Below are 27129 nucleotides of genomic sequence, written 5' to 3' on the forward strand. Positions count from 1 at the left end.
CAGGGTTTCACCATGTTGGCCAGGCTGGTCTCGAACATCTGAGCTCAAGTGATCCATCCACCTTGGCCTCCCAGAGTGCTGAGATTACAGGGTGAGCCACTACACCTGGCCTGTTCTTTTTGTCATTTTTTAAGGTGGTAGCTTGGAGTAATAATTTTAAACTTTCCTTTCTAATATAAGCATTTTAATGCTATAAATTTCTCTCTCAGCACTACTTTAGCTGCATAACACCAATTTTAATTTGTTATATTTTTATTCAGTTCAAAATTTGTTATTTCCTTGAGACTTCCTCTTTGATCCATGAATCTATTGTTCAGTTTTCAAAGAGTTGAACATTTTGAAGATATCTTTCTGTATGAGTTCTAGTTTAATTCTATTATGGTCAGAGGACATACTTTGTACAATTTCAGTTATTTTAAACTTGAAGTTTGTTTATGATATGTTTATGTTTTGTTTACGATGTGGTCTATCTCGATGAAACTTCTATGTGTATTTGTAAGGAATGTGTGTGCAGCTGGGCGCAGTGGCTCATGCCTGTAATCCCAGCACTTTGGGAGGCCAAGGCGGGTGGGTCACGAGGTCAGGAGTTCAAGACCAGCCTGGCCAAGATGATGAAACCCCATGTCTACTAAAAATACAAAAATTAGCCAGGCACAATGGCAGGTGCCTGTAATCCCAGCTACTCGGGAGGCTGAGGCAGGAGAATTGCTTGAACCCAAGGGGTGGAGGTTGCAGTGAGCCGAGATCGCGCCACTGCACTCCAGCCTGGGCAACAGAATAAGACTCTGTCTCAAAAAAAAAAAAAAAAAAAAAAAAAAAGTGTGTCGGCTGTTGTTGGGCAGAATATTTTGTAAATGTCAGATCAGGTTGCTTGATGGTTCTCTTCAGACCTGTATCCTTTCTGATCTTCTGCCCACCTGTTCTGTCCATTACTGAGAGAGAGAGAGATTGAAGTCTTTAAGTATAATTGTGGATTTATTCTTTCTTTCAGTTTTGTTAGTTTTTGTTTCATTTATTTGGGAGTTCTCTTATTAGATTTCTGTATATTTAGGATTGTTTTATCCTTTTGGTTAATTGATTCTTTTACCGTTATATGTCTCTTTCTTCTCTGGTAAGTTCCCTTGTCCTGGAGACTACATTTTCTGGTATTAATACAAGCACGGTACCTTTTGTTTTTTTTCTTGTGCAAAGTTTATACAACATAAAGTTTACATTTTAACCATTTTCTGGATTTCTTTTGATTAGTGTTTGTATGATGTAACTTGTTTCATCTTTTTACTCTTAACCTATGTTATTATATTTAAAGTGAGTTTTTTGTAAATAGCATATACTTGGGTCTTTTTTGCTTTTCAGTTCAGTTTGACAATGTATGTCTTTTATTGGTATATTCAGACCATTTACTTTTAATATAATTGTTAGTATGTTTAGATTTAGGTCAACCTCTCTGTTTTGGTTTGTCCTTTCCCCTATTTCGTGCCTTTTAGATATTGGTATTTTTTGGTATTTTATCTATTGACTTTTTATTTTTATCTCTGTGAATTCTTATGTGGTAGCTCTAGAGATTACAGTATGCACACATAGCCTTTCATATTCTAGTTAGATTTTATATTTAGCAACTTTAAGGAGAATATAGAAATCTTACAACTATTAATATAAAGATTCCTTAATCCACACCCGCCTTATGTTATAATTGTCATTTGTTATATCTACATATATTGAAAACCCCACTCCACAATGTTACATTTGCTTCCAACAATCTTAAGTTTTTAAACTGAAAAAAAATCTTTTGATGCATCTTTAGTCAGTTTTCTAAAAATTTTAATGTAAATTAGCTGCGTGTGGTGGCTCATGCCTGTAATCCCAGCACTTTGGGAGGCTGAGGTGAGAGGATCACTTGAGGCCAGAAGTTCAAGACCAGCCTGGGCAACATAGTGAGACCCCCATCTCTTTAAAAAAAAATCATTTTATTGTAAATTGACAGTCAATAATTGTATATATTTATGGAGTACAACATGATGTTATAATTTACCAATATAATATAGAATAATTAAATCAAGCTACTTAACATATCCATCACCTCAAATACTTATTTTTTGTGGTTGAGAACATTCGAAATTTATTCTCTTGGCAGTTTTGAAATGCAGAACACACTATTATTTACTATGTTCACTATGCTGTGCAATAGATCTCAAAATAAAACTTATTCCTCCTGTCTGAAGATTTTTGTATCCTTTGACCACCATCTTTTCATTCCTCCCACTCCCCCAGCCTCTATAACCACCATTCTACTCTCTGCTTCTATGAGTTCAATTGTCTTAGTTTCCACATGTAAGTGAAAACATGCAGTATTTGCTTTCTGTGCCAGGCTTATTTCATCCAGCATAATGTTCTCCAATTCCATCCACGTCACCAATGACAGAATTTCTCTCGTTTTAAAGGCTGAAGAATCTTACAAATGTTAAAGCACTTTAGATATTTAAAAAAAGTCTAGGTTGGGCTCAGTGGCTCACGCCTGTGGTCTCAGCATTTTAGGAGGCCAAGGCGGGCAGATCACGAAGTCAGGAGTTCTACTAAAAATACAAAAAATTAGCCGGGCGTGGTGGCGGGTGCCTATAATCCCAGCCACTCAGGAGGCTGAGGCAGGAGAATCACTTGAACCCGGGAGGTGGATGTTGCAGTGAGTGGAGATCGCACCACTGCACTCCAGCCTGGGTGACAGTGTGAGATTCCATCTCAAAAAAAAAAAAAAGGGGGGGGGGGTCTATTGTATTTACCCAGATATTTACCATTTCTGAAATTTCATATTTCCCTCTGGTGTCATTCTCCTTCAATGTGAAGAACTTCCTTCAGCATTTCTCATAGTGCCAGTCTGCTGGTAGTAAGTTCTCTTTATTTTCTTGCTTCTGGAAGTGTCTGATTGTTCTTGATCCCTCAAAGAGATCTTGAGGGATGTAGAATTCTCAGTTGACAGTTCTTTTCAGTACTTTAAAGATTTCGGCCTCCATGGTTTCTTTTTTTTTTTTTGAGATGGAGGCTTGGTCTGTCACCAGGCTGGAGTGCAGTGGCGTGATCTTGGCTCACTGCAACCTCTGCCTCCCAAGTTCAAGCGATTCTCCTGCCTCAGCCTCCCGAGTAGCTGGAATTACAGACGCACGCCACCACGCTCATCTAATTTTTGTATTTTTAGTAGAGACGGGTTTTCACCATGTTGGCCAGGATGATCTTCGATCTCCTGACCTTGTGATCCACCCGCCTCAGCCTCCCAAAGTGCTGGGATTACAGGCATGAGCCACCGCACCTGGCCCCCTTCATGGTTTCTGATGCAAAATTGGTAGGCATTTGAATTCTTGTCTGCTTATATAATGTGTCATTTTTCTCTGGATGCTTTCAAGGGCTTTTCTGTCTTTGGTTTTTAGTAGTTTGGTTATGATGTGTCTGGGTGTGGCATTCTTCGAGTTTAATCAACTCTCATGTTAACTGAGTTTTTGAATCTATAAATTTTTATATTTGGCTAAATTTGGGAAGTTATTAGCTACTATTTTTTCATACCTTTTTGTGCATCAATCTCTTTCTTTCTCCTTCCAGAAGTCCAGTGAAATAAATGTTAGACCTTTTGATACTGTCCTATATTTAAGATTGTTAAATATAGGACATTACCAAAATATTGTCCTATATTTCAGATTGATATTTAAGATTGTTCTTTAAGTCTCTATTCTTTTTTTTTTAACATGTTTTTCCTCTCTGTTGTTCAAATTGGATAATTTCTGTTAATCTTTCAGCTCACTGAATCTTCCCTTTGGTATCTCCATTCTGCTATTGACCTCATCTAGTGGATTTTTAATTTCAGATCTTATATTATTTAGTTCTATAGTTTCCTTTTTTTTTTTTTTAATGGTTACTTTTTCTCTGCTGAGAACTTCCATCTTCCCAGTCATTTCTCTTTACTTACTTATGGAACATAGATGTAATAACTGTTTTAAATCTGATTCTGGTAATTCCAGCATCTGTGTCATCTCAGGGTTGACATCTGTTCATCATCGTTTGTTTCTCTTGAGAACTGGTAACATTCTTCTAGTTCTTTGTATGTCATATAATCTTGGAGTGCATCGTCAGTGTATTTTGAAGAGTATGTTTAAGAGTCTGGGTCCTGTTAACATCTGGAGAATAATGATTTTGCCTTGTTTTAACAGGCAATCCAGTTTCACAAGCTCTGCCTCTCCTTCTGTGGGTGATGGGTTCAATGCCAGTTTTATTTTAAAAGCGTTTGCTATCCTGTTTGAGTTTTCCCTCATGTGCGCCTCTCAGTGATTTGTCTGCAATTTGAATGATCGTTTATATCGTAGTTTATTTCTGAGAGACTTTGCTGTGCCTTTGGGGTCTATTCCATGCATGTGCCACTTGGGTGAGTCTGGGGCTTGTGTTAGTTCCTACACAGAATTAAGGGACTCCCTTCTCTGGTCCTTTCCTTGCTGGGATTTTCTTCCCCATCTCTGGCTCCCAGGCACCCCTTTTGCTGTTTCTCTTGCTAGAAAGATGGGTTTCTCTCAGACAGTTTTAACCTCCTTCTCTGTCACACAGTTCCATGTGACTGGCTTCACCCGAAGAGTGAGGCAGTGAAAGAAAAGAGAAGAAACAACAGGATTCCTTTTACATGCTTACAGCCGCAGAGACCCCTTCTCTCATTTCTTCCAGGGAAAGAGACAGGCTTTGAGGTGCCTGGACTGCTGGCCAACCTTTAGGCAAGGCCAAGAGGGAAAAAATAATGAATGTGAAAGTACGCTGTCATCATGCTCTCCAGCCCACGTGGATCTCTTGTCCTCATCCTCTGGCCAGAAAGAAGTTTTATGGGTTTTGTTTTGTTGTTGTTGTTGTTGTTGTTTTGCTGTCTGACCCCTCACACACCTTACCCCTTGGGCAATTCTGCAAAGAAGAGGGGAAAAGAACCCAAGAAACTCCAATGTACTACTTGATCTTCCAGTTTTTACTCCTCTCCTCTATCAACCAGCTATTTTTCCTTTTCAGAATCCTCAGTTGCTTTTTGTGTTGTCCAATTTTTAATTGTAACCTGTCAGGAAGAGCAGCTTGTAGTGGGCATATTCCCTTTTATCCAGCACTGGAATTGGCATTCAGATTTTTTTTGTTTTATTTTGTTTCGTTTTTGAGATAGTATCTCATTCTTTTAGGCTGGAGTGCAGTAGCACAAACACAGCTCACTGCAGCCTTGACCTCTGGGCTCAAGTGATCCTCCCACCTCAGCCTCCCTAGTAGCTAGGACTACAGGTGTGTGCCACTACATCCAGCTAATTTTTTTTTTGGTGGTGGTTTGTTTGTTTGTTTCGGTAGAGGCAGGGTTTTGCCATGTTGCCCAGGCTGGTCTCAGACTCCTGGGTTCAAGCAATCCCTCCAACCTCAGCCTCCCAAAGTGCTGGCATTACAGGCGTGAGGCAGTGTGCCTGGCTGACACTCAGATTTTTAATGCCTTGGTCTTACAAATGAATAGACGGTTAATGGTCCTCAAACATTTGAGAAAAGTCTCTAGTATGAGAGGCAGACACATATGGATGTATGTCCAAGGAACTCAGAGCAACCAAAAATTGAAGTAGCCAGAAATAAACTTAAAATAAACATAAATTATTTGATCTCCTTAGATCTAAGAAAAAGTGATATCCTTGGCTGAGTGCAGTGGCTCGTGTCTGTAATCCTAGCACATTGGGAGGCTGAGGTGAGTGGACCATTTGAAGGAGTTCGAGACCATCCTTGCCAACATGGTGAAACCCCGTCTCTACTGAAAATATAAAAATTAGCCAGGTGTGGTGGTGGGTGCTGGTAATCCCAGCTACTTGGGAGGCTGAGGCAGGAGAATTGCTTGAACCCAGGAGGCGGAGGTTACAGTGAGCAGAGATCAAGCCGCTGTGCGACCGAGCGAGACTCCATCTCAAAAAAAACCATCTCAGAAAAAAAAAGTGATATCCTTAAAACAAGATGCTATTTATGTAAAAGGAATAATCAGAGACTAAGAGAGAACACATAAAATTAAACATATGTTAGCAATAAGTTTAATAAATGAATTTAACAGGTTTGGGAGAGTATATCATGGTAATCTCCTAGAAATGGAGTAAAAGGAAAAAGAGGGAAAATAGAAAAAAAGATCAAAGAAAATTACAGGGCCAACATTTGGCTAAGAAATGTATGAAAATTTCCTAATATTGAATAATGTGAATTTCTGCATTGAAAGAGCCCTTCACAGTGAATGACTCAACTCCCACAACAAGGCACATCCTTTGTGAAATTTGAGAATGCCCAGATTAAAAAGAAGATTCTTAGAGCAGAAACAGGTCACATTCGAAGCTCAGAATAGCATCAGAATTTTCAAGAACCACCTCTGAAAGCAGGATGGTGGAAGAGTATCTTTAAAAATGTTGAGGGATTTGTGGCCTTCAGTGCTGCCAAGGAAGCATCATTCAAGCCTCTCTTCCCACTGTGGACATGTCTAAACCAGAGTCTCCTAAAGAGCCCGAACAGCTGTGGAAGCCTTGAAACAGTGAAGCCTTGAAACAGCCGAGTCCGGGGAGCCCCTCTGAACCATGGGGAATGCTCATGACTGTGTGGTCCTAGACCCAGACTCCAAGCACTCCGGGGGCTTTGGGTTGGTCATCTGCCACTGTGGAGGAGATGGATGCAGCCATGAATCAGGGCCATACCAGGTGGTTGGAAGAGCTGTGGAACCTCAGAGAGCTGTCTGAAGAGAAGATTCTCAAAGACTGGGTGCCCATGTGACTGTGGAAAAGATATTTGTTGGTGGCATTAAACAGGACACCGAAGAACATCACGTAAGAGATTATTTTGAACAGGATAGGAAAATTGAAGTGATTGAAATCACAACTGACTGAGGCAGTGGCAAGAAAAGGGTCTTTGCTTTTATAACCTTTGATGACCACGACTCCGTGGATAAGATTGTCATTCAGAAATACTATCCTGTAAATGGCCACGGCTGTGAAGTAAGGAAAGTCCAGGTTGCAGCAAGACATGGCTGGTGGCTCATCCAGCCAAAGAAGTAAAAGGGGTCCTGGAAACTGGTGGTGGTCGTGGAGGTGATTTGGTGGAAGTGACAAGTTTGGTCATGGTGGCTTTCGTGCCAGCCATGATGGTGGTGGATATGGTGGCAGTGGGGATGGCTATCATGGATTTGGTAATAATGGAAGCAATTTTGGATGTGGTGGAAGTGACAGTGATTTTGGCAGTTACAACAGTCAGTCTTCAAATTTTGGACGTATAAAGAGAAAAAACTTTGGAGGCAGAAGCTCTGGCCCCTATGGTGGTGGAAGCCAATATTTTGCCAAACCCTGAAACCAAGGTGGCTGTGGTGGTTGCAGTAGCAGCAGTAGGTATGACAGAGGCAGAGGGCATTAATTTCTGCCAGAAACAAGGCTTAGCAGGAGAAACAAGGCTTAGCCAGAGCAGCGACAGGGAAGCCGCAGGTTACAACAGATTTGCGAACTCAACCAGGCACAGTGGTGTCAGGGCCTAGCTTCTTCAGGGATATGCTTCAGACAATACTCATGTGTATGGGCAAAAGACTCGAGGGCTGTATTTGGGCTGTAATTGTATAACAGGGCATTTTAGTTTCTGTTCTCTGGAAACTGAAAACAGTCCAACAAAGAATTTTAATGTAGACTATTTTTGCACCCATGCTGTTGATTGCCAAATGTAATAGTCTGATCATGACGCTAAAGAAATGTGTCTTTAAAACATTCTGAGGGAAAATTGTCATTATTTTTTTTAGTTTTTATGTTTTTGTGACAGGGTCTCACTCTGTCACCCAGGCCGGAATGGAGCGATGTGATCCTTGTTCACTGTGGCCTCGAACTCCTGGACTCAAGCAGTCAACCTACCCCAGCTGCCCGAGTAGCTGGGGCTACAGGTGTGTGTCACCACACCTAGCTAATTTTTTTATGTTTTCTAGAGATGGGGTCTCACCATGTTGCCCAGGCTGGTCTGGAATTCCTGTCCTCAAGCAATCCTGAACCTCCCAAAGTTCTGCAATAACAGGCATAAGCCATCACACCTAGCCAGAAACTTATTTTTAACGTATAATTACATACCCAAACAATCAATCAATTATGATAGCAGAAGAAAGATATTTTTAGATGTCCAGCATCTCAGAAATTTGACCTCCAGTGTGTATTTTCTCAAGGAAAGAAACTATTAGAGGATTGTGCCACCAAGTAAAGTAAACCAAGGAGAAATGGAAGACACCAAATATAAGAAATGGAAGATTCAGTGTGGGGAAGAGATTGGAAGTCTTAGGACGACAGCTGCAGCAGGACCAGAGAGTAGCCAGCCTGACATGTCATCCAGAGTGCTCCAGGAAGGCAAGGGCTCCAAGAGAGATGTCTTCAGAGAAAGATGCAAATCATAGATTCCTTCACATGGTTGATCTTGTTTAAAGTATTGCTCAGAAGGGGTTCAGAAGACCAATAATAGTGACATAGAAAACTAAGCAAACAAAATATAAATTCATAACTCCATGAAAAGCAATTTGTGCTCAAAAGGAAATATGATGACAGCTAATTATAGATATTTTTGTGATGGACAGTATAACATGTCCCTGGAAAAATTTATTTTCTACGGAATTGAGCCCTAAAAATACCAGAGCAAGGAACCTATAGCTTAAGAGAGTCCTAAACAACATATCAAGTAAAATAGAACGAGAGTGGGGATTAAACTATATAGTGTCTAGGAATGCTCACTTGTCAATCCTTAGAGAAACTAAGGATAAAAGTTGGGATAGTTAGTGCTTTTAGAGGAAAGAAGAGGTGTTTAATTGCATTGGGGCACAGACAGGGGCTAGCAAAGTTCTATTTCTTTTTTTTTCTTTTCTTTTCTTTTAAGACAGGCTCTCACTCTGTCACCCAGGCTGCAGTACAGTGGCACAATCATAGCTCATTGCTTGCAGCCTCAAACTCCTGGACTCAAGTGATCAGCCTTCCGAGTAGCTGGGACTACAGGCATGTGCCATCACGCCCAGCAATTTTTTTTCTTTCTTCTTTTTTTAGGTAGGGACAGAGTCTCATAATGTTGCCCAGGCTGATCTTGAACTCCTGGGCTTAAGCAGTTCTCCCACCATGGCCTCCCAAAGTGCTGGATTACAGGCATGAGCCACCATGCCCTGCCAAAGTTCTATTTCTAGATGTGGGTGTGGCTATAAGGGTATGTGCCTTGTAAAAAATAATTTTTAAAAATACATTATTCAATGTATTTTATTTTTGTACGCTTATTTTATATTTACTATACTGTTTGGTATATTTTGATGTTAATATAATATTTTTTAGAAAGACCCCAGGAGAGTGGTTATTCTGGGGGAGGAAGGGTAACTGGAAGAAGGGAATGGGTGCCTCTAAGGTGCTGCTGGTATTGTTGTGTTTCTTTTTCTTAAGGTTTTTTTTTTTTTTTTTTTTTTTGAGAGTTTTGCTCTGTCACCCAGGCTGGGGTGCAGTGGCGTGATCTCGGCTCACTATAACCTCTCCCTCTCGGGTTCAAGCGATTATCTGCCTCAGCCTCCCAAGTAGCTGGGACTATAAGGCGAGTGCTACCACGTATTTGAGTAGAGATGGGGTTTCACCATGCTGGCCAGGCTAGTCTTGAAATCTTGGCCTCAATTGCTCCACCTGCTTTGGCCTCCCAAAGTGCTGGAATTACAGGCGTGAGCCACTGCGCCTAGCTGTATTGCTGTTTCTTCATCCGGCTACTGATTCACGCATGTGTTCAGCTCATAGAAATTAACTGAACTTTATACACCTGTACTTTATGATGTATAATGATGCTCCAATAAAAAGTATTTTTAAAAAGTACCAGAGGTTATGGGACAGGAATGGAGCAGACCACTCAAAACCAGTGTAATCTTGGGACCAGAGAATGAAAGCAATGTTATTTCTAGTAAAACTACTGGCAGAGTTTGAAGACTTGTTGGCCGGATGCAGTGACTCACGCCTGTAATCCCAGCACTTTGGGAGGCTGAGACGAGCGGATCATGAGGTCAGGAGATTGAGACCACCCTGGCTAACACGGTGAAACCCCATCTCTACTAAAAATGCCAAAAAAAAAACTAGCCTGACGTGGTGGCAGGCACCTATAGTCCCAGCTACTTGGGAGGCTGAGGCAGGAAAATGGCATGAACCCGGGAGGCGGAGCTTGCAGTGAGCCAAGACCACGCCACTGCACACCAGCCTGGGTGACAGAGCGAGACTCCATCTCAAAAAAAAAAAAAAAAAAAGACTTGTTGAATTTTTTTCTTTTCTTTTCTTTTCTTTTTTCCTTTTAATCGAGATGGAGTCGTGCTCTTTCACCTAGGCTGGAGTGCAGTGGCGCAATCTCGGCTTGCGTCCTGGGTTCAAGCGATTCTTCTGCCTCAGTCTCCCAAGTAGCTGGGATTACAGGCGCCCGCCAGCACATCCGCATAATTTTTGTATTTTTAGTAGACACGGGGTTTCGCCATGTTGGCCAGGCTGGTCTCAAACTCCTGACCTTAAGTGATCTGCCTACCTCGGCCTCCCAAAGTGCTGGGATTCCAGGCATGAGCACTTTTAACATGCTGGGGAAAATGATGTCTGGACTGTGCAACTTGGTGTTGTGTTACTGTCATTCTTCTATTTACTGACCGCCTATGACTTGATTCACTCTACAGAATCTTGTTAGAACAGATCATTCTGGGCTCTGTGTCAGACAATATAGTGATAACCATGTAAACAATATATACTGATAGAACCAAAAATTTTGATATAAGTACAAATTATGGTATAATTGGGAGGGGGATAGGGAAGTGAAAGTCTACTAAATCATAGTCTAGTTTAGCATACAGTGCTAGATGATCCAAAAATAATAAGTGGCCAGGCCTGGTGGCTCATGCCTGTAATCCCAGCACTTTGGGAGGCTGAGGTGGGAGGATCACTTGAGCCCAGGAGTTCGAGACGAGCCTGGCCAACATGGCGAAACCCTCTCTACAAAAAAAATGTTTTAAATTTAAAAACAAAAATAATAAGGAATTTTTGTAAAAAGAAATTTGTGGGTAAATATTGAGAGAAACCACTAAAATGAGTTGCTTCTAAGGAGGATACCTCAGGGGTCAGAGGAATGCTGCTTTTTGTTCCAAGTCTTGTAGCACTATCTGATTTTTTTAAACTATATATAACTGTAATAACATTAAAAATAATGAAAACAAAACAGCAACTTACCAAATAAGTTTACAAATCTTCCACTAAGTTCCTCAGAGCATCTTACATGTACCCGTCTAAGCCTCATAAATGTTTCTCCCACCTTTTTAGACTTTCCAAGGTCCATTCTTCCTTTTTAATGGTCAGGAGTTCGAGACCAGCCTGGCCAATGTGGTGAAACCCCAACTGTACTAAAAATGCAAAAAAATTAGTTGGGGTAGTGGCAGGCACCTATAATCCCAGCTACTCAGGAGGCTAAGGCAGGAGAATCCCTTGAACCTGGGAGGTAGAGGTTGCAGTGAGTCGAGATTGTGCCATTGCACTCCAGCCTGGGCAACAATAGTGAAACTCTGTCTGAAAAATAAATAAATAAAAATAAAGAGAATTTTAAGATTATTGTTTTAAAGAATAAATGTTGATATTCTTAAAGTGGTAAAAGCAAGATAATGGCATATTTATTAGTAACAAAAATTTAAACAACAAAGAAAAAAGCAAATGATTTCCAAAATATCAATAACAAATCAGTAAATAAAGGTAATCAGAAGTTTAACTTCCTTGTGGCTGGGCACAATGGCTTGTGCCTGTAATCCCAGCACTTTGGGAGGCTTCAGTGGGCGAATCACTTGAGGTCTAAAAAATACAAAAAATTAGCCAGGTGTGGTGGAACATGCCTGTGGTCCAGCTACTTGGGAGGCTGAGGCAGGAGAATCACTTGAATCTAGAAGATGAGACTAGCCTGGGCAACATGATGAAACCCTGGCTCTACCAAAAATAAAAAAAAAAATTAGCCCTGAGTGGTGGTGGGAGCCTGTAATCCCAGCTACTTTAGGAGGCTGAGACAGGAGTCTCACTTGAACCCAGGAGGCAGAGGTTGCAGTGAGCCGAGATAGCACCACTACACTCTGGCCTGGGTGACAGAATGAGACTCTGTCTCAAAAAATAAAAATAAAAGAACTAAAAGTAATTCTCAAGTGATGAGTATGTAGAGGTGGAGATGAAACAAGAAAGGCATAATTATTGAAGCTGGGTGATGGGTACCTGGGGTTTTTTTGTTTTTTTTGTATGCGTTTTGTTTTTATAGTACCCTTTCTCTTTACCATAGCAAAATAATACATGGGTGTTTATTACACTCTTGTGCTCACTTTGTGTATATGCATTTGAAGTTTTCTATTATATAATAATTTTTTTTTTTTTAAGAAAAAGCAGTATTTGGCTGGCCACAGTAACTCACACCTGTAATCCCAGCATTTGCAGAGGCCAAAATAGGTGGAATGCCTGAGCTCAGGAGTTCGAGACCAGACTGGGCAACATGATGAAACCTCATCTCTACCAAAAATACAAAAATTAGCCAGGCACGGTGGTGGATGCCTGTGGTCCCAGCTATTCGAGAGGCTGAGGAGGGAAAATTGCTTGAGACTGGGAGGTGGAGGTTGCAATGAGCGCAGATCGCACCACTGCACTCTAACATTATTGACAGAGTGAGACCCCGTCTCAAAAAAAAAAAAAAAAGCAACATTCTGGCTTACCATATTAGCGAGTCAAAAGATAATATTTAGGGCTGGGTGCGGTGGCTCATGCCTGTAATCCTAGCACTTTGGGAGGCCAAGGCGTACAGATGACGTGAGGTCAGGTGTTCAAGACCAGTCTGGCCAACATGGTGAAACCCCATCTCTACTGAAAATACAAAAATTAGCTGGGCGTGGTGGCGGGTGCTAGTAATCCCAGCTACTCAAAAGGCTGAGGCAGGAGAATCACTTGAACCCAAGTGGTGAAGGTTGCATTGAGCTGAGATTGCGCTGCTACACTCCAGCCTGGGCGACAGAGCCAGACTGTCTCAAAAAGAAAAAAAAAAAAATAGCAATGTAAACATATTATTTAGAAATGTGGAAGTAAATAAGAGTGAAAACAGGGCCGGGCGCAGTGGCTCACGCCTGTAATCCCAGCACTTTGGGAGGCCGAGGCGGGCGGATCACGAGGTCAGCAGATCGAGACCATCTTGGTTAACACGGTGAAACCCCATCTCTACTAAAAATAAAAAAAAATTAGCTGGGCATGGTGGTGGGCGCCTGTAGTCCCAGCCACTTGGGAGGCTGAGGCAGGAGAATGGCCTGAACCTGGGAGGCCGAACTTGCAGTGAGCCGAGATCGCACCACTGCACTTCAGCCTGGGCGACACGAGTGAGACTCCGTCTCAAAAAAAAAAAAGGTGGAAACAGTTAACAGACATCAAAGTGGATGCCTCTGGGATGAGAACTGACTTGGGGAGGGCTGGAGGAGGGAACATCTCTGTATTAGGAGGGAACATCTCTGTATTGATTTTATTTTATTTTGAAACCTTATGCATGTATAACTTTGATAATATATTCATTTGTGGATTGCCACATTGTTTTCGAGGAAAATACCCATGTGATCTTACATGAATAATCAGGCATAGACCAGTGCTTTGAATATATAAAAATTCTGTTTAGCCATGATAATTTTGGCAGTATGCCATTTATTTCTGTTGCCAAAGGCAGTGATTTAAATTGGAATTCCTGCCTGGGATGAGTAGGGCTAAGAGGTTTGATTGCATATAGTTTCCCTGTCTGTACTCTGGCCCCCAGCAGTTTGTTCTTTATGCAGCAGCGAAGAGTGATCATAAATAAGCTTATCTCACTCTCCAGTTTGAAAGCTACTAAACGTCTTTCATTGCAATTAGAATAAAATTCAAACTCTTCGGCATGGCCTACACACAAGGCCCTAAATAATGTAAATGATTGGACTCGCTCCCAGTTCTCCTGTCACTCTCCTCAATCACCATGCCCCAGCCTCGACAGCCTTCCTTGGCACACCCACAGCTCATTCCTACCTCAAGGCCTTTGACTTGCCATTGCTCATGAGACCGATTGCTTACCATCACTCAGGATCTCATTCAAAACTTCATTCCTGGAAAAGGTCCTTCCCGACCATCAAGCTAGAGGAGCTTGCTGCACCCCTTCTCTGCCCACAGCTATGGATCTCCAAGTGTGGGCTTCAGACCAGAAGCATCAGTGTTGCCTGCAAGCATTTCATTTTGTGTTGTGTTTTCTCTGGAAATGCAGAGTCTTAGGCCCCACCACAGACCCACTGAAGGAAAAGCTACATTTTAACCAGACCCCAAAGTGATTGTGCTTTAAAAATTTCAGAAGCACTGATCTAGAGTTTCCCCTTCTAATTTTCCTGTGTATCTGTTACAAGGTGTGTCCATTGCTGCAGGTAATCTGGCATTTGTTTACCTGTTTATTATTTCTCTTCCCTAAATAGAATTTAAGGTCCACAAGGGCAGCACCTCGTCTGGCTCGTTCACTTCTGGATCCCCGGCACGTAGCGTCAGTGCACACAGTACATGCTCAATAAGTATTTAGATGAGTGAAAGAATAAATGAATATAATGGAAATTATTTTATGTTCTTTGAAATGTATAACTGAAGGCTGGGTGTCATAGCTCGGCCTGTAATCCCAGCACTTTGGGAGGTCAAGGTGGGGGGATTGCTTGAGTCCAGTACTTCGAGACCAGTCTTGGCACATGGGAAAGCCCCAACTCTACAAAAAAATACCAAAAAAAAAAAAAAAAATAGCTGGGTGTGGTAGTCTCAGCTACTTCGGGAGGCTGAGGCAGGAGAATCACTTGAACCTCGGAGGTCAAGGCTGCAGTGAGTCATGATTGCAACTGCACTGTAGCCTGGGCAACAGAGGAACATCCTGTCTCAAAAAAACAAAACAAAACAAAACAAACAAAAAAAAAAGAATTGCATAATTGTACAATAAAAATCTTCATGGCTTTCACTTGTTTTTAAAATCGGGGTGATTTTTCTCTCCCAACATCATCGTTATACAGGGGTTTCATTCTATATCTTGGGCATCAAGTGCCATTAAACTATTGTGGCCTGTGAAGAATTACTTATTTATCCTTGCTTTGGGGCAGTTTGTCTTCAGAACCAAAGTTTAGATTTTGTTTAGACTGCTTCTCTACTGACTTAACACCATAACTGGTTATTATTTTTTTTTTTTTAGTATTTAAGAAGCACTCTCGTTCAATCCAGAGTTAACATTATCTTTAAAGGTTTTTTATTCAAAATGAATGTTTGATATTTGTATCAAGTTTTATCAAATAAGTTAACAATTTTTAAAAAATCAGATTTTAAAAATGTTAAGTCAAATGCAAGATTTAAAGTTAAATTGCAAATAAAAACTGATGGGGCATATAATGTATCCGGTTTTTTACATCTGAGATAGGATTCCAGGAAAGACCTATAGTTTCTGATATTATCCTGCATTTTTTTTTTGAAATGGAGTTTTGCTCTTGTTGCCCAGGCTGGAATGCAGTGGTGCAGTCTCGGCCCACTGCAACCTCTACTTCCAGGGTTCAAGTGATTCTCCTGCCTCAGTCTCCCAACTAGCTGGGATTACAGGTGCACACCACCATGTCCGGCTAATTTTTTGTATTTTGAGTAGAGACGGGTTTCACCATGCTGGCCAGCCTGGTCTCGAACTCTTGACCTCGTGATCTCCTCGCCTCGGCCTCCCAAGGTGCTGGGATTATAGGTGTGAGCCACGGGCCCGGCCCTACATTTAAAAAATATATTCCCATTATATTTCTTAATGCATATCCTGGTGAAATTTGTGAAGAAACAACTTTTCAATCTATATTCTTTGAGTGCATAAATAACACAACTTACATTCTATGGTTTTCAACTGGGGGCAGTCGTGTCCCAGCGGACGTTTGGCAATGGCTGTGACTGCATTTTTGGTAGTCACACCTGGGATGGAGGAGTACTGGGAGCATCTAGTTGGGGGAGCTCTGGGGTACTGTTAGTTATGTAATGCACAGAACACCCCACAGCACAAAGAATTATCTAGCCCAAAATGTCAGTAGTCCACTGTTAAGAGACAGTGGACAACTGTCTCCTTCTGCATAGAGAAGTCTCCTTCTGCAAATACTAATGCCATTGGAAAACGAATACTTTGCCCTACCTTCTGGAGAAGAGAATATATAGAAATTGGCAACTGAGAGATTCAGATGGGTATACTGGCACCTTTAGATATGTTCATTTTAGATGATTATTTCTAATCAGAAATCTAGTGACTGGCCTCTCTCTCTTTGGGGCAAATCACTCTCTCAACACAGGACATTTAAGACATTTCACAACTTAGTGGATTTTAGAATTGGATAACGTTCTCAAATAATGATACATTTTTTAAAATAGGGAAATTCAAATATAGGGTTACTGGTTTTCCTTATTTTACAGATGGGGTCGAGGATTTGGTCTTTTGGGTTCCATTTTTGGAAAGGATGGTGTATTAAACCAGCCAAACAGTGTCTTTGGACTTATATTTTATATACTACAGTTATTACTTGGTAAGTATTTATCAATACAAAAATAAGTTTGTTATATTCCGTTTAGTACTTTGTGTCTTTGCCCTGAAGTGTCTTGATGTTAAATAAAAGCATGTGTTATTTATAGAACCACTAGCGTGTACAACATTTTTGTGTTTTGAAAACTTGATTCACCAATATTTTTATTATATTATTGTTGAATTTATGTCAATTGCTGTTTAATCATGGAGAGCACTATCTCATGATGTCCAGAAAAACCAGTCCCATTCCAGGAAATTATCACTCCCATCTTCCCTGTTAACGTTTTTCCTTATTTTATAGACTCAGTGGCCTTGAAAAATATCATATATTAAGGGGACATTAATAAGAAACCATATTCATAATCCCATTACCTTTACATATCCACTATTTCCACAGTCTTCTGCTTTTAAAAATAATTTTTGGGCTGGGTGCGGTGGTGCACACCTGTAATCCCAGCACTTAGGGAGGCCCAAGATAGGCAGATCATCTGAGGTTGGGAGTTCGAGACCAGCCTGGCCAACATAAAGAAACCCTGTCTCTACTAAAAATACAAAATTAGCTGGGCGAGGTGGTGCATGCCTGTAATCCCAGCTACTCATGAGGCTGAGGCTGGAGAGTCACTTGAACCCGGGAGACGGAGGTTGTAGTGAGCTGAGATCGCGCCATTGCACTCCAGCCTGGGCAACAAGAGCGAAACTCCGTCTCACAAAAAAGAAATAAATAATAATAATAATAATAATAATAATAACTTGGGGCCAGGTGCAGTGGCTCACACCTGTAATCCTAGGACTTTGGGAGGCTGAGAAGGGCAGATTACTTGAGCCCAGGAGCAACATGGTGAGACTCTGTCTCTGTAGAAAATACAAAAATTAGCCAGGTGTGGTGGCACACACCTGTAGTCCCAGCTACTTGAAAGGCTGAGGTGAGAGAATCACTTGAGTCTAAGAGATGGAGGTTGCAGGGAGCCGAGATCACACCACTGCACTCCAGCCTGGGGGACAGAGCAAGACGCTGTCTCAAAAACTAATAATTTAATGTGAACTGTGTTTCAACATAGTGTCGTTTATCCTAAGTGTTATTGTTAACATCTAGGTTTCACTCCTTTTACTTCAAAATAATGCTGCAGTGATCAACTTTTTTTAAAGACCTCCTGCTCCTTCCTTCTTTGAATTATCTCCACAAAATAAATTTCCATGCATAGGATCAAAAAACACAGATATTTTCAATTTTAATCAGTGTTACCAATTTGCTTTTCCCTCAGTTCTTTGGTTTCCCTGAAGCTCCAGCGGTCTTTATTTTTAAGACATGCTTTGTAAAATTTCTTTTTTTTTTTTAATTGTAACGATAATCTTCACCTGGAAAAATTGCTAATAGTTACACATTAGTACCTATTACTTTAATTTTTACTCTTTTTAATTTCCTTTGATTGCCCATTTAGCATTTAGTTATTGGATCCCGATACTAGTACATTTTTATATGTGTTACAAACATTTTATGCATTCTTTATCCTTTCTTGTTAGTGTTATGAATTTATATTGTATTAAGTTTTTATACTTTTAGAGTTAAATCCATCTGTTGATGCCTTTGCATTTTATTTTTCTTCTTTTTTGTAGATCTTGTTGCATACCAATGCTTTTGTATTTTAATTGTTAATATTCCATTACCTGTCAGCTCTTCTGATTTGGTTCATTAAAAATACATGTAACTCTTCTATCTGAAATTGATTTGTTATGAGGCAAATTATAAATCTAAATCATTCTCAGTAGTTCTGTCGAGTTTGCCCAGTTCCATATCTATGTATTTATCTTGCAGAAGTAGAAAGATGTGTGCACAAGGATATTCATAGCAGTACAGTGTAAAATAGCAAAAAAAAATGGAGGTAGGTTACAAATAGGTAATGGTTGAATAAATTAGAAAATACTATGAAATACTATGTAGCCATTAAAGGAAAAAGGAGATCTATGTTTATATCCTAGAAAGATAAAGACACTATTTAGTGAAAAAAGCAAATTTTGGTATAATAGGTATAGGATAAACATGTTTGTATACATGCATGTAAATGCATAGAAAAGGGTCGGGTGGTTGGGGAGGAGGGAGAAATTTCACTATGTATTCTGCATATTTCCATTTTGCTGGATTTCTAGAGAAGAATATGAAGTATAAGCCCAGATGCAAGATGTTTTCCCTTAAAGGCAAAGAACCTAAGAACAGCCTTTGACTAGATTAACTCTTGAAGATAGAGGTGTGACAGCCAAATTTTTGTTTTACCATTAATTTAATGCCATGGTATATACATATTTTAAATCATATTTATCATATGTGTTTTTTCATTCGCATTTTTTGACCCGCATTTAGATGCTTCACGTGCCTTTTAATGTTGGTGTCTTCATGGGAGGCACATTTGAACTAACGTAGCAGTTTCCAGAGCACAGCATCTGTACTCCCTTCTAACCTGTTTGAGATACAGCATTTTTAATTTAATTTTTTCATAGGTAATCCATTCACGTGGTTCAAAAGTTTTTAAAAAGGACCGGGCACAGTGGCTCATGCCAGTAATTCCAGCATTTTGGGAGGCCAAGATGGGTGGATCACGAGGTCAGGAGTTCAAGACCAGCCTGGCCAACATGGTGAAACCCCGTCTCTACTAAAAATACAAAAATTAGCCAGGTGTGGTGCCGCACATCTGTAATCCCAGCTACTTGGGAGGCTGAGGCAGGAGAATTGTTTGAACCTGGGAGACAGGGGTTGCAGTGAGCTAACGTCGCACCATTGCACTCCAGCCTGGGTGACAGAGCGAGACTCCTTCAGGAAAAAAAAAAAAAAAAATATATATATATATATATATATATATATATATATATATATATACACACATATATTAAATGTTACACAAAGAAAAATCTATCCCACCCCTTCCCTTTATGCCTGGTTTCCAGTGCTCCTCAGCCCCGACTGATAGCTTGTTATTGTCTCTTTATGCATATACGAGAAAGTACAAATACACAATCTTAATTTTCCTCCTTTTTAAAATATAAAAGGCAGATGCTATACCCACTGTTCTACAGCTTGCATTTTCTTTTTTTTGCCTGATGAATATATCATGGTGATTTTTCCATATCAGTATATTAAATGTCTTCATTCTTTTCTACAGCTGCAGAATAATCCATTGCATAATTGTACCATCATTTATTTAGAGTTACAGCACATTTTAAATTCCATTGGGAATTTGACCCTGAGCCAAACGTACCTAGCTGCATTACAGTAGCATTTAATGGATATCTGGTATTTATACACTATTCTAAGTGCTTTAATCCTGCATTATCTCAGCTCATTTAATTGCCCAGCAGTCTTAAGAAGTAGGCATGATTGTTATCCCAGTTTTACAGTTGAGAAAAGAAAGGCATAGAGGAAGAAATAAGTTGCCCGTATCATTCTGAAGTTATCTTTCTTAGGTAAAATTGTGACCACATTAATTTCGAAATGTTAGTTGTTTAGCATAGGTGAAGTCAGCAAACTTTTTCAGTAAAGGGCCTGGCAGAAAATAGGCTTTGCCAGTTGCCGCAGCCACTCAACTCTTCTAGTATGAAAGCAGTCACAGACATTACATAATGAATGACATTACATAAATGAATGAGCATGGCTGGGTGCCAATAAAACTTTATTTACAAAAGCAGGTAGCTGGCCAGATTTGCTAGTCCCTGCAACAAGTAATTCAGCAGCACCTTAGTCTTGAAGTGCCCTATGAAAGCATCTAGGCCCGTGGCTGTGCTGCAGCCGGCCCACAGGCGTCTTCTTGTTGCATTTTTTTTTTGCCAACAGGGCCCAGGATTTCAGCTCTTTAACTGACTTCTTTATACCTGCTCCCACCTGTTATTTTGTTCCTGTTTCTGTTTTCCTTATCCATGAGTCATTGGGTAGGAGGGTAGTTTAACATGCTGTGCCTTCTCTGTCCTTGAAAATAAATGCACATATTCTCTATACTGTTGCCTATAAGAAATTAAAAACAATACATGTGAAGATAGAGTCCAGAATTCAGGTGCCTTTTTTTTTCCTTTTTTTTTTTTTTTTTTTTTGAGACAGAGTTAAGACTCTGTCGCCCAGGCTGGAGTCCACTGGTGCAATCTCATCTCACTGCAACCTCCGCCTCCTGGGTTCAAGTAATTCTCGTGCCTCAGCCTCCCTTGTAGCTGGGGTTGCAAGTGTGCAATACCATGCCCAGCTAATTTTGTTTTTCTCTTGTACTTTTTAGTAGAGAGGGGGTTTCACCATGTTGGCCAGGCTGGTCTCAAACTCCTGACCTCAAATGATCTGCCTGCCTTAGCCTCCCAAAGTCCTAGCATTACAGGCATGAGCCACTGTGCGTGGCTTCAGGTGCCTTTTTGTATTGAGAGCCTGGATTTAGCACACATGTCCACCATTTTTCTTGATCAGGTTTGACCCACATGCAGCCAACGGGCAAAATGTGGTTTCCCTTATCCACCAGGGTGAGCCCTTCCTGAAATGTTTATCAAGAGTTTCTTTTTCTCTCTTCAGCAGCTTGTTGGTGTAGTCACCTCTCATTGTGGATTTTTAATCAATTTGATCTAAACATGGAAAAGCAAATTTTACTTTCCACAGATGGGCAGGATGTAGTGAAAGTCCAGAGAAGGTTCTCACCAAATGTGTGCAGCTCGGAAGAAAAAGGTTGTGGTCCTCATGTCCCGTTATTCATTTGGTGTCTTGGGGCTGTTGATGTTACAAGTCAGCTTCATTGCTTAATGTGATTGTGAGATTGCATGTTTTCTTTGTGTGCATATTTTCAACTAGGCTAGTTTGTGAAATTAGTAATGTTTCACCTGAAAGATTGAGAAATCAAAAACATCACAGCTATAAAACTGGCATTTGGCTGGGCATGGTGGCCTATGCCTGTAATCCCAGCACTTTGGGAGGCTGAGGCAGGAGGATCACCTGAGGTTAGGAGTTGGAGACCAGCCTGGCCAACAAAAAATCAGCCAGGCGTGGTGGCACGTGCCTGTAATCCTGGCTACTTGGGAGGCTGAGGCAGGAGAATTGTTTAAACTCAGGAGGTAGAGGTTGCATGAGTTGAGATTGTGCCACTGCACTCCAGCCTGGGCAGTAGAGTGAGACTCCATCTCAAAAACCCCAAAACCTGGCATTATCAACTGCAGAGTCAACCTGTATAATTTTAACAAAACAGAGCAGTATTTCTGTTCTCAATTTTCAGAGTTGGCAGGAAGATCAGTGTTCAAACACTGCAGCAAGTCACACAGTGTTATTCCTTGTCACTCAGAAAGCCTCTCTCCAGCACCAAGGCCTGACTGAGCCTGCGTCTCTTCTCTTACAGGCATGACAGCAAGCGCTGTGGCGGCTTTGATCCTCATGACATCCTCCATCATGTCGGTCGTGGGGTCCCTGTACCTGGCCTACATTCTGTACTTTGTGCTGAAGGAGTTCTGCATCATCTGCATCGTCACGTACGTGCTAAACTTCCTTCTTCTCATTATCAACTACAAACGACTAGTTTACTTGAACGAGGCCTGGAAGCGGCAGCTGCAACCCAAGCAGGACTGACGCCCGACAGACTCCACCCTAACAGTCTCAAGCCCCTTTCCATTCAGTTTATTTTGCAGCAGGTTTTTATTATTATTATTATTATTATTATTCACAACAGACACTTTCCCTAAGAATCTCAAACTGATTTTTAAAAATCCGGTAAATTAGAAGGGGCCCTCGCTATTTTCTGTGTCAGTCTTCATTTTAAATATGGATACAAAAAGGATACGCCGAGCCAATCAAAGACAAGCTTTAACTTTACTTTGAAGTGTTTCTGAAATGATAAAATGTAGCCCTAGCCCCCTGCCCTCAATTGTAAAGTGAGCAACCATTGCTAGTAATTCTTTAATGTGTATAAATTCAATTTCAGGTATAACAAATGTGATCATGACATGAAAATATTCTAGAATAGATACTGTATTAAATATTGCCATGTTTACAATATGTAATATGTTTTTAGCCGATGGATTTAAACATGTAGATTCAACTAGAATCCATTTGTGATATTTGTAAATAAAGGTAGAAATATTAGATCCATTTCTGCAGAACTTACTGTACAGTTTAGTTGGAGTGTAGCACTGAAGAACTGTCAGCTCAGCGTTGACTGAGGAGATAGTGAAAATAGCCTATACACAGCATCTTGTGAAAAGTACTGGCAGCCGTGGTTGCAGTAAATAATAGGGCGAAAAAAATAATAATAGGGTGGTCGGTTCCCTTTCATCTCCCTCTTCTGAAAGGAAAAAATTGAATTGGAACGTTCAAGTCCAGTTTGTGTTCAGTCATAAAACTGGGCCAGTTGTTAACCTTACAGAATGAGTCATGTGGCCAGACCTTCAAGTCCAAGGCCATCAGACACTAAGGATGGGAAAATGGGTATTTTTCTTTGGAGAAAAGCTGGAAATATAAACATGGCATTTTTAGGTAAAGTTTCTTCCACTAGTTGAATTTTCATGCAGATATTTTTCCTTAACGTTGGTGCCAGTCAAGCAAAGAGTATTATGATGGAAAAGACCAGTCCAAGCCCCATCGCTCCGGAGTGGGAGCCAGTGTTCTTGCTAATTGTTTCTTTCTGCACTAACCACTCAGATGTCTAATTTAATTGTTTTGCAGTCAAATACTGGATTTGTAACCTTCAGGGCTGACATGCTGCCCAGTTTGCTTCATCGGGAGAATAGCAACAGGTAGACACATCTCAAGGCTAAATCTGCTCATGTCGCCACTGCTCTCATAATGACACACATGCAGTAAGAAGACTTTTGTAAGGGGATTTGAGTACACCCAAATGAAATTGTGACAGGATGTTTGTATGGTTAACATCTGATATCAGAATGTTAAAAGTGCCTTCTGTCTTAAATCTCAAACCAAATATTTTGTGTGTTGACCTTGGGCAGAAGAAGTGTCCTTCCCTCCTTTCTTCACCGTCAGGTAGAAAACCTGCACTCTACAGAAGGGTCCTGTGTGATCACTTAATCCTCTGGTTGAGAAGCAGCAGTAATGTTTTTGCTTCCAACCTGATTAATCATTTTATGTTGAAAATAGTCAATGAGACCAGTATCTCTTGAGTGCTTTATTTGCCTTCTCTTTGAAGGGAGGGGACGGGCTCTGCTCTGTAAACTCAAATGTGTAGAGTCACAGCAACAATTCCGTAGCTTCCAACTGACTCAGAATTGATGCAACGTAGGTCTTCTGGCCTGAGGCAGGTATCAAGTCCAAATCGTAATGAACTTTTCACCAGTTTCAACCAGTTTCTTAAAAGAGAGCTTAAGTCAAGATTTCATCAAGACTTGTGTTTTCCCATGAATGTGAATCTTTCAATGGCTGTTGGAGTATGTATGTACTGTTCTTGCATTCTGAAGTAGTTAAAGAACTCTAGAAAGTACTGATTGGCCATCTGGTGTCTATGGAGAAAGAAGTCCTCACGTTTGAGGGCTGTACAGTGAGGCCATCTTGTAGCAGCGCATCCAGCTCTACCAAGGCAGTCCTCTGGTTCTTTTTTCTAAGCTACAGTGGAAATGGCCTAATGGTTAAAACTGTGGTATACATAACATCGGTTGTGCTAAACAAGTTCCTCGTGTCCCAATATCCAATGGTTTTTCATCCTATTTTGTATCAATCAACAGAGTATAGTTAAAGCTTGTCTTGATGTTGCATTCTTGCAAATGTCTTCAACTCTTACCTGAGAAAACATGGGAAAATGGTCAGCTAGACCCTTCCAGTTTTTCCTTTGCTTTTCTAAGCCTCGGGGAAACCACTGTTTCAGTTGTATAAAAACTTTTGCCACATTCCTATGGCCCAGTCGAATTAATACCCTTTTTCTCACTGAGAGAGGAACACGTACTGCCTGTCATAACAGCATTGTAATGCCAGTGTCTCAGTAACAGAATCCTGGTGGGTGTTAATTGGGTGTTTTTTGCCCTGGAGAATTCAGATTCCTTTCTATACCTCCGATTCTGCCCAGAAGAGGAGGGGAATCACCAGTGTTACAAAATTAGAAGATTGTTTTGCCTGTTTTAGACTGAATATTTGAACACTGCAGCATTACTAGCCACCAGTGTTAAAGGACAGACGAGGGGAAACATTTGTTTTTAGCAGTAATTCCATGCTTCATCTTTTTTAAGTGATTTGTTCCAAATGAAGCCATTTATTGACTTGATGTTCACAAATATCATTTGAAGAAATAACAGGAATTGGGGTTAGATGATAAATTCTAGGGAATCTAGGTGATTTGGAGAATTTCATTTGTTTTGCATTACAGCTAGTTGCTCTCACTAAAGGTAAATTTCCGGTGAAATAACTCAGGTTTAACTAGCTGTGTGCCCAGAATCACTGTTCCTTCATACATGTGTCCTCTCCTTAAATTCATTACTTTCAAATGATGTTCAAAGCATTGACTATTTTCATTCAAAGAAACTACATTCGGCCGGGCACGGTGGCTCACGCCTATAATCCCAGCACTTTGGGAGGCCGAGGCGGGTGGATTACCTAAGGTCAGGAGTTCAAGACCAGCCTGGCCAGCATAGTGAAACCCCATCTCTACTAAAAATACAAAAATTAGCCAGGCGCAGTGGCACACCCCTGTAATCCCAGCTACTCGGGAGGCTGAGGGAGGAGAATTGCTGGAGCCCGGGAGACAGAGGTTGCAGTGAGTCAAGATCGTGCCGCTGCACTCCAGCCTGGCCAACAGAGCGAGACTGTCCCAAAAAAAAAAAAAAAAAAAAAAAGAGAGACTGCATTCAAAGAGGACCAAGACTACAGTGAAATTAAAACTGTTTGCTGGCTGGGCATGGTGGCTCACACCTGTAATCCCAGCACTTTGGGAGGCCGAGGTGGTTGGATCACCTGAGGTCAGAAGTTCGAGATCAGCCTGACCGACATAGTGGAACCCTGTCTTTACTAAAAATACAAAAATTAGCTGGGCATGGTGGCGGGCACCTGTAATGCCAGCTCCTCCAGAGGCTGAGGCAGGAGAATTGCTTGAACCCAGTAGGTGGAGGTTGCAGTGAGCCACAGTTGCGCCATTGCACTCCAGCCTGGGCAATGAGTGAAACTCTGTCTCAAATAAAAAAATAAAAATAAAAACTATTTGTTGACTTTTGTTTTTCATTTAGTTTTGGAAAAGACTATTTGCAAAAGTACAGAGTTATCTTCAGCAATTACTTCATAACTTAGATTGGTACCAAGAGTGACAGGAGATCTTGTCTTGGAAGATCATTATTAGATGCCAACAAGGAGACCCACTGTGATTTCTGGTAACCTATTTGGGGAAAAAGACCTAATGACCTAATATGCAATTTCTGTCCTCATGTCTTTTTCTCTAACACACAGGCATGGGTGAAACATTTCAGACACCTCAGGCAGCACTTATGGTTTCTAATTGTGAGAACTACCCTTCCATCAAACAAAAAGGGCAAGGGTGGGAGCCCCGGCTACTTGGTTAAACATTTTTTACTACAAATTTGCCCAGAAAAGGTGAAATATTTTGTTATAAAACTGTATTAAGCATAGCCTAAGTATTAGGTATATGATCTGTGTAGTATGTTCCATCAGAAATATTTCTTACTAGTGCTTTAAGCTCCAGAGTAAACAGTCATTTAAAATGGAGTTCACTGGGCAGGTTTCCCCTTTAATCTACATAGAAATACTCTTTATCAGAGATTTAAGGCACTGTTTTGCTAACTGGTAAATAAAACCAAATGTAAATATGTAAGAATGTTTATTTGTTGCACATAACTTTTTTGGTATAAAATAAATGTAGAAGTTACCTGTGGAAGTTGTGCTCCCATTATTCTTAAACTGCAGGGTTGCATTCCAAAAGAACTGAAACGAAGTCTTTTTAGACTCAGTAGGAGCCTTATATTCTTGAAGTCAGTACTGTAACCTCATTTCTAAGGTATTCTTTTTCTCTTAAATCATATGTAACTTGCAGAAGATTCAGAGTCCTCAGACCTCTAGTTCTTGGAATTCCTGTAGGTTTGCGGTGTATGTGATTGTCAAGAATTAATGACAAAATGTGTCACTGCCTACAGTTCTGTGAACACTCAGAATGTATTAATGAGCTGTTTTTCCATAGTTTTACTTTAGCTTACCTTGAGTACTCCCTGTATAATCCTCTAAAAAGGTAGCATCGGCAAGAAAGATGAATCCGTTGGAAATACAGCTGAGCCATACTTCACGGAATAGAACAAGTGTGTTCTGTGCTGGAGCTCAACACCTGTGGAAAGGGACTGCCCCCACTGGGTGCAATGGCTCATGCCTGTAATCCCAGCACTTTGGGAGGTAGAGGTGGGTGGATCACTTGAGGTCAGGAGTTCAAGACCAGCCTGGCCAACATGGTGAAACCTGCCTCTACTAAAAAATACAGAAAAATTAGCCAGGATTGTGGTGTGCGCCTGTAATCCCAGCTATTCAGGAAGCTGAGGCAGGAGAATTGCTTGAACCAGGGAGGTGGAGGTTGCAGTGAGACGAGATCACGCCACTGCACTGCAGCCTAG

The 27129-nt window shown here is 40.8% G+C and overlaps 1 protein-coding gene across 3 annotated transcripts in view; it reads left to right on the forward strand.

Annotated features, from left to right (window-relative positions):
• Positions 1-26408, forward strand: part of VKORC1L1 (vitamin K epoxide reductase complex subunit 1 like 1) — an 85000-nt gene extending 58592 nt beyond the window's left edge. Inside the window, exons 2-4 of one of the 3 annotated variants that reach the window (XM_034964222.3) lie at positions 7784-7921; positions 16476-16585; positions 21930-26408. In XM_034964222.3, coding sequence (XP_034820113.1) covers positions 7784-7921; positions 16476-16585; positions 21930-22156 — 475 coding nt within the window. In that variant the 3' untranslated portion in view covers positions 22157-26408. The remainder of the gene's footprint in view (positions 1-7783; positions 7922-16475; positions 16586-21929) is intronic. The other 2 variants (XM_034964224.3, XM_034964223.4) reach the window with 2 other exon arrangements.
• The last annotated feature ends 721 nt before the right edge of the window (positions 26409-27129 follow it).

This window comes from Pan paniscus, chromosome 6, assembly GCF_029289425.2.
Source record: "Pan paniscus chromosome 6, NHGRI_mPanPan1-v2.0_pri, whole genome shotgun sequence".
In the NCBI taxonomy this organism is placed as follows: domain Eukaryota; kingdom Metazoa; phylum Chordata; class Mammalia; order Primates; family Hominidae; genus Pan; species Pan paniscus.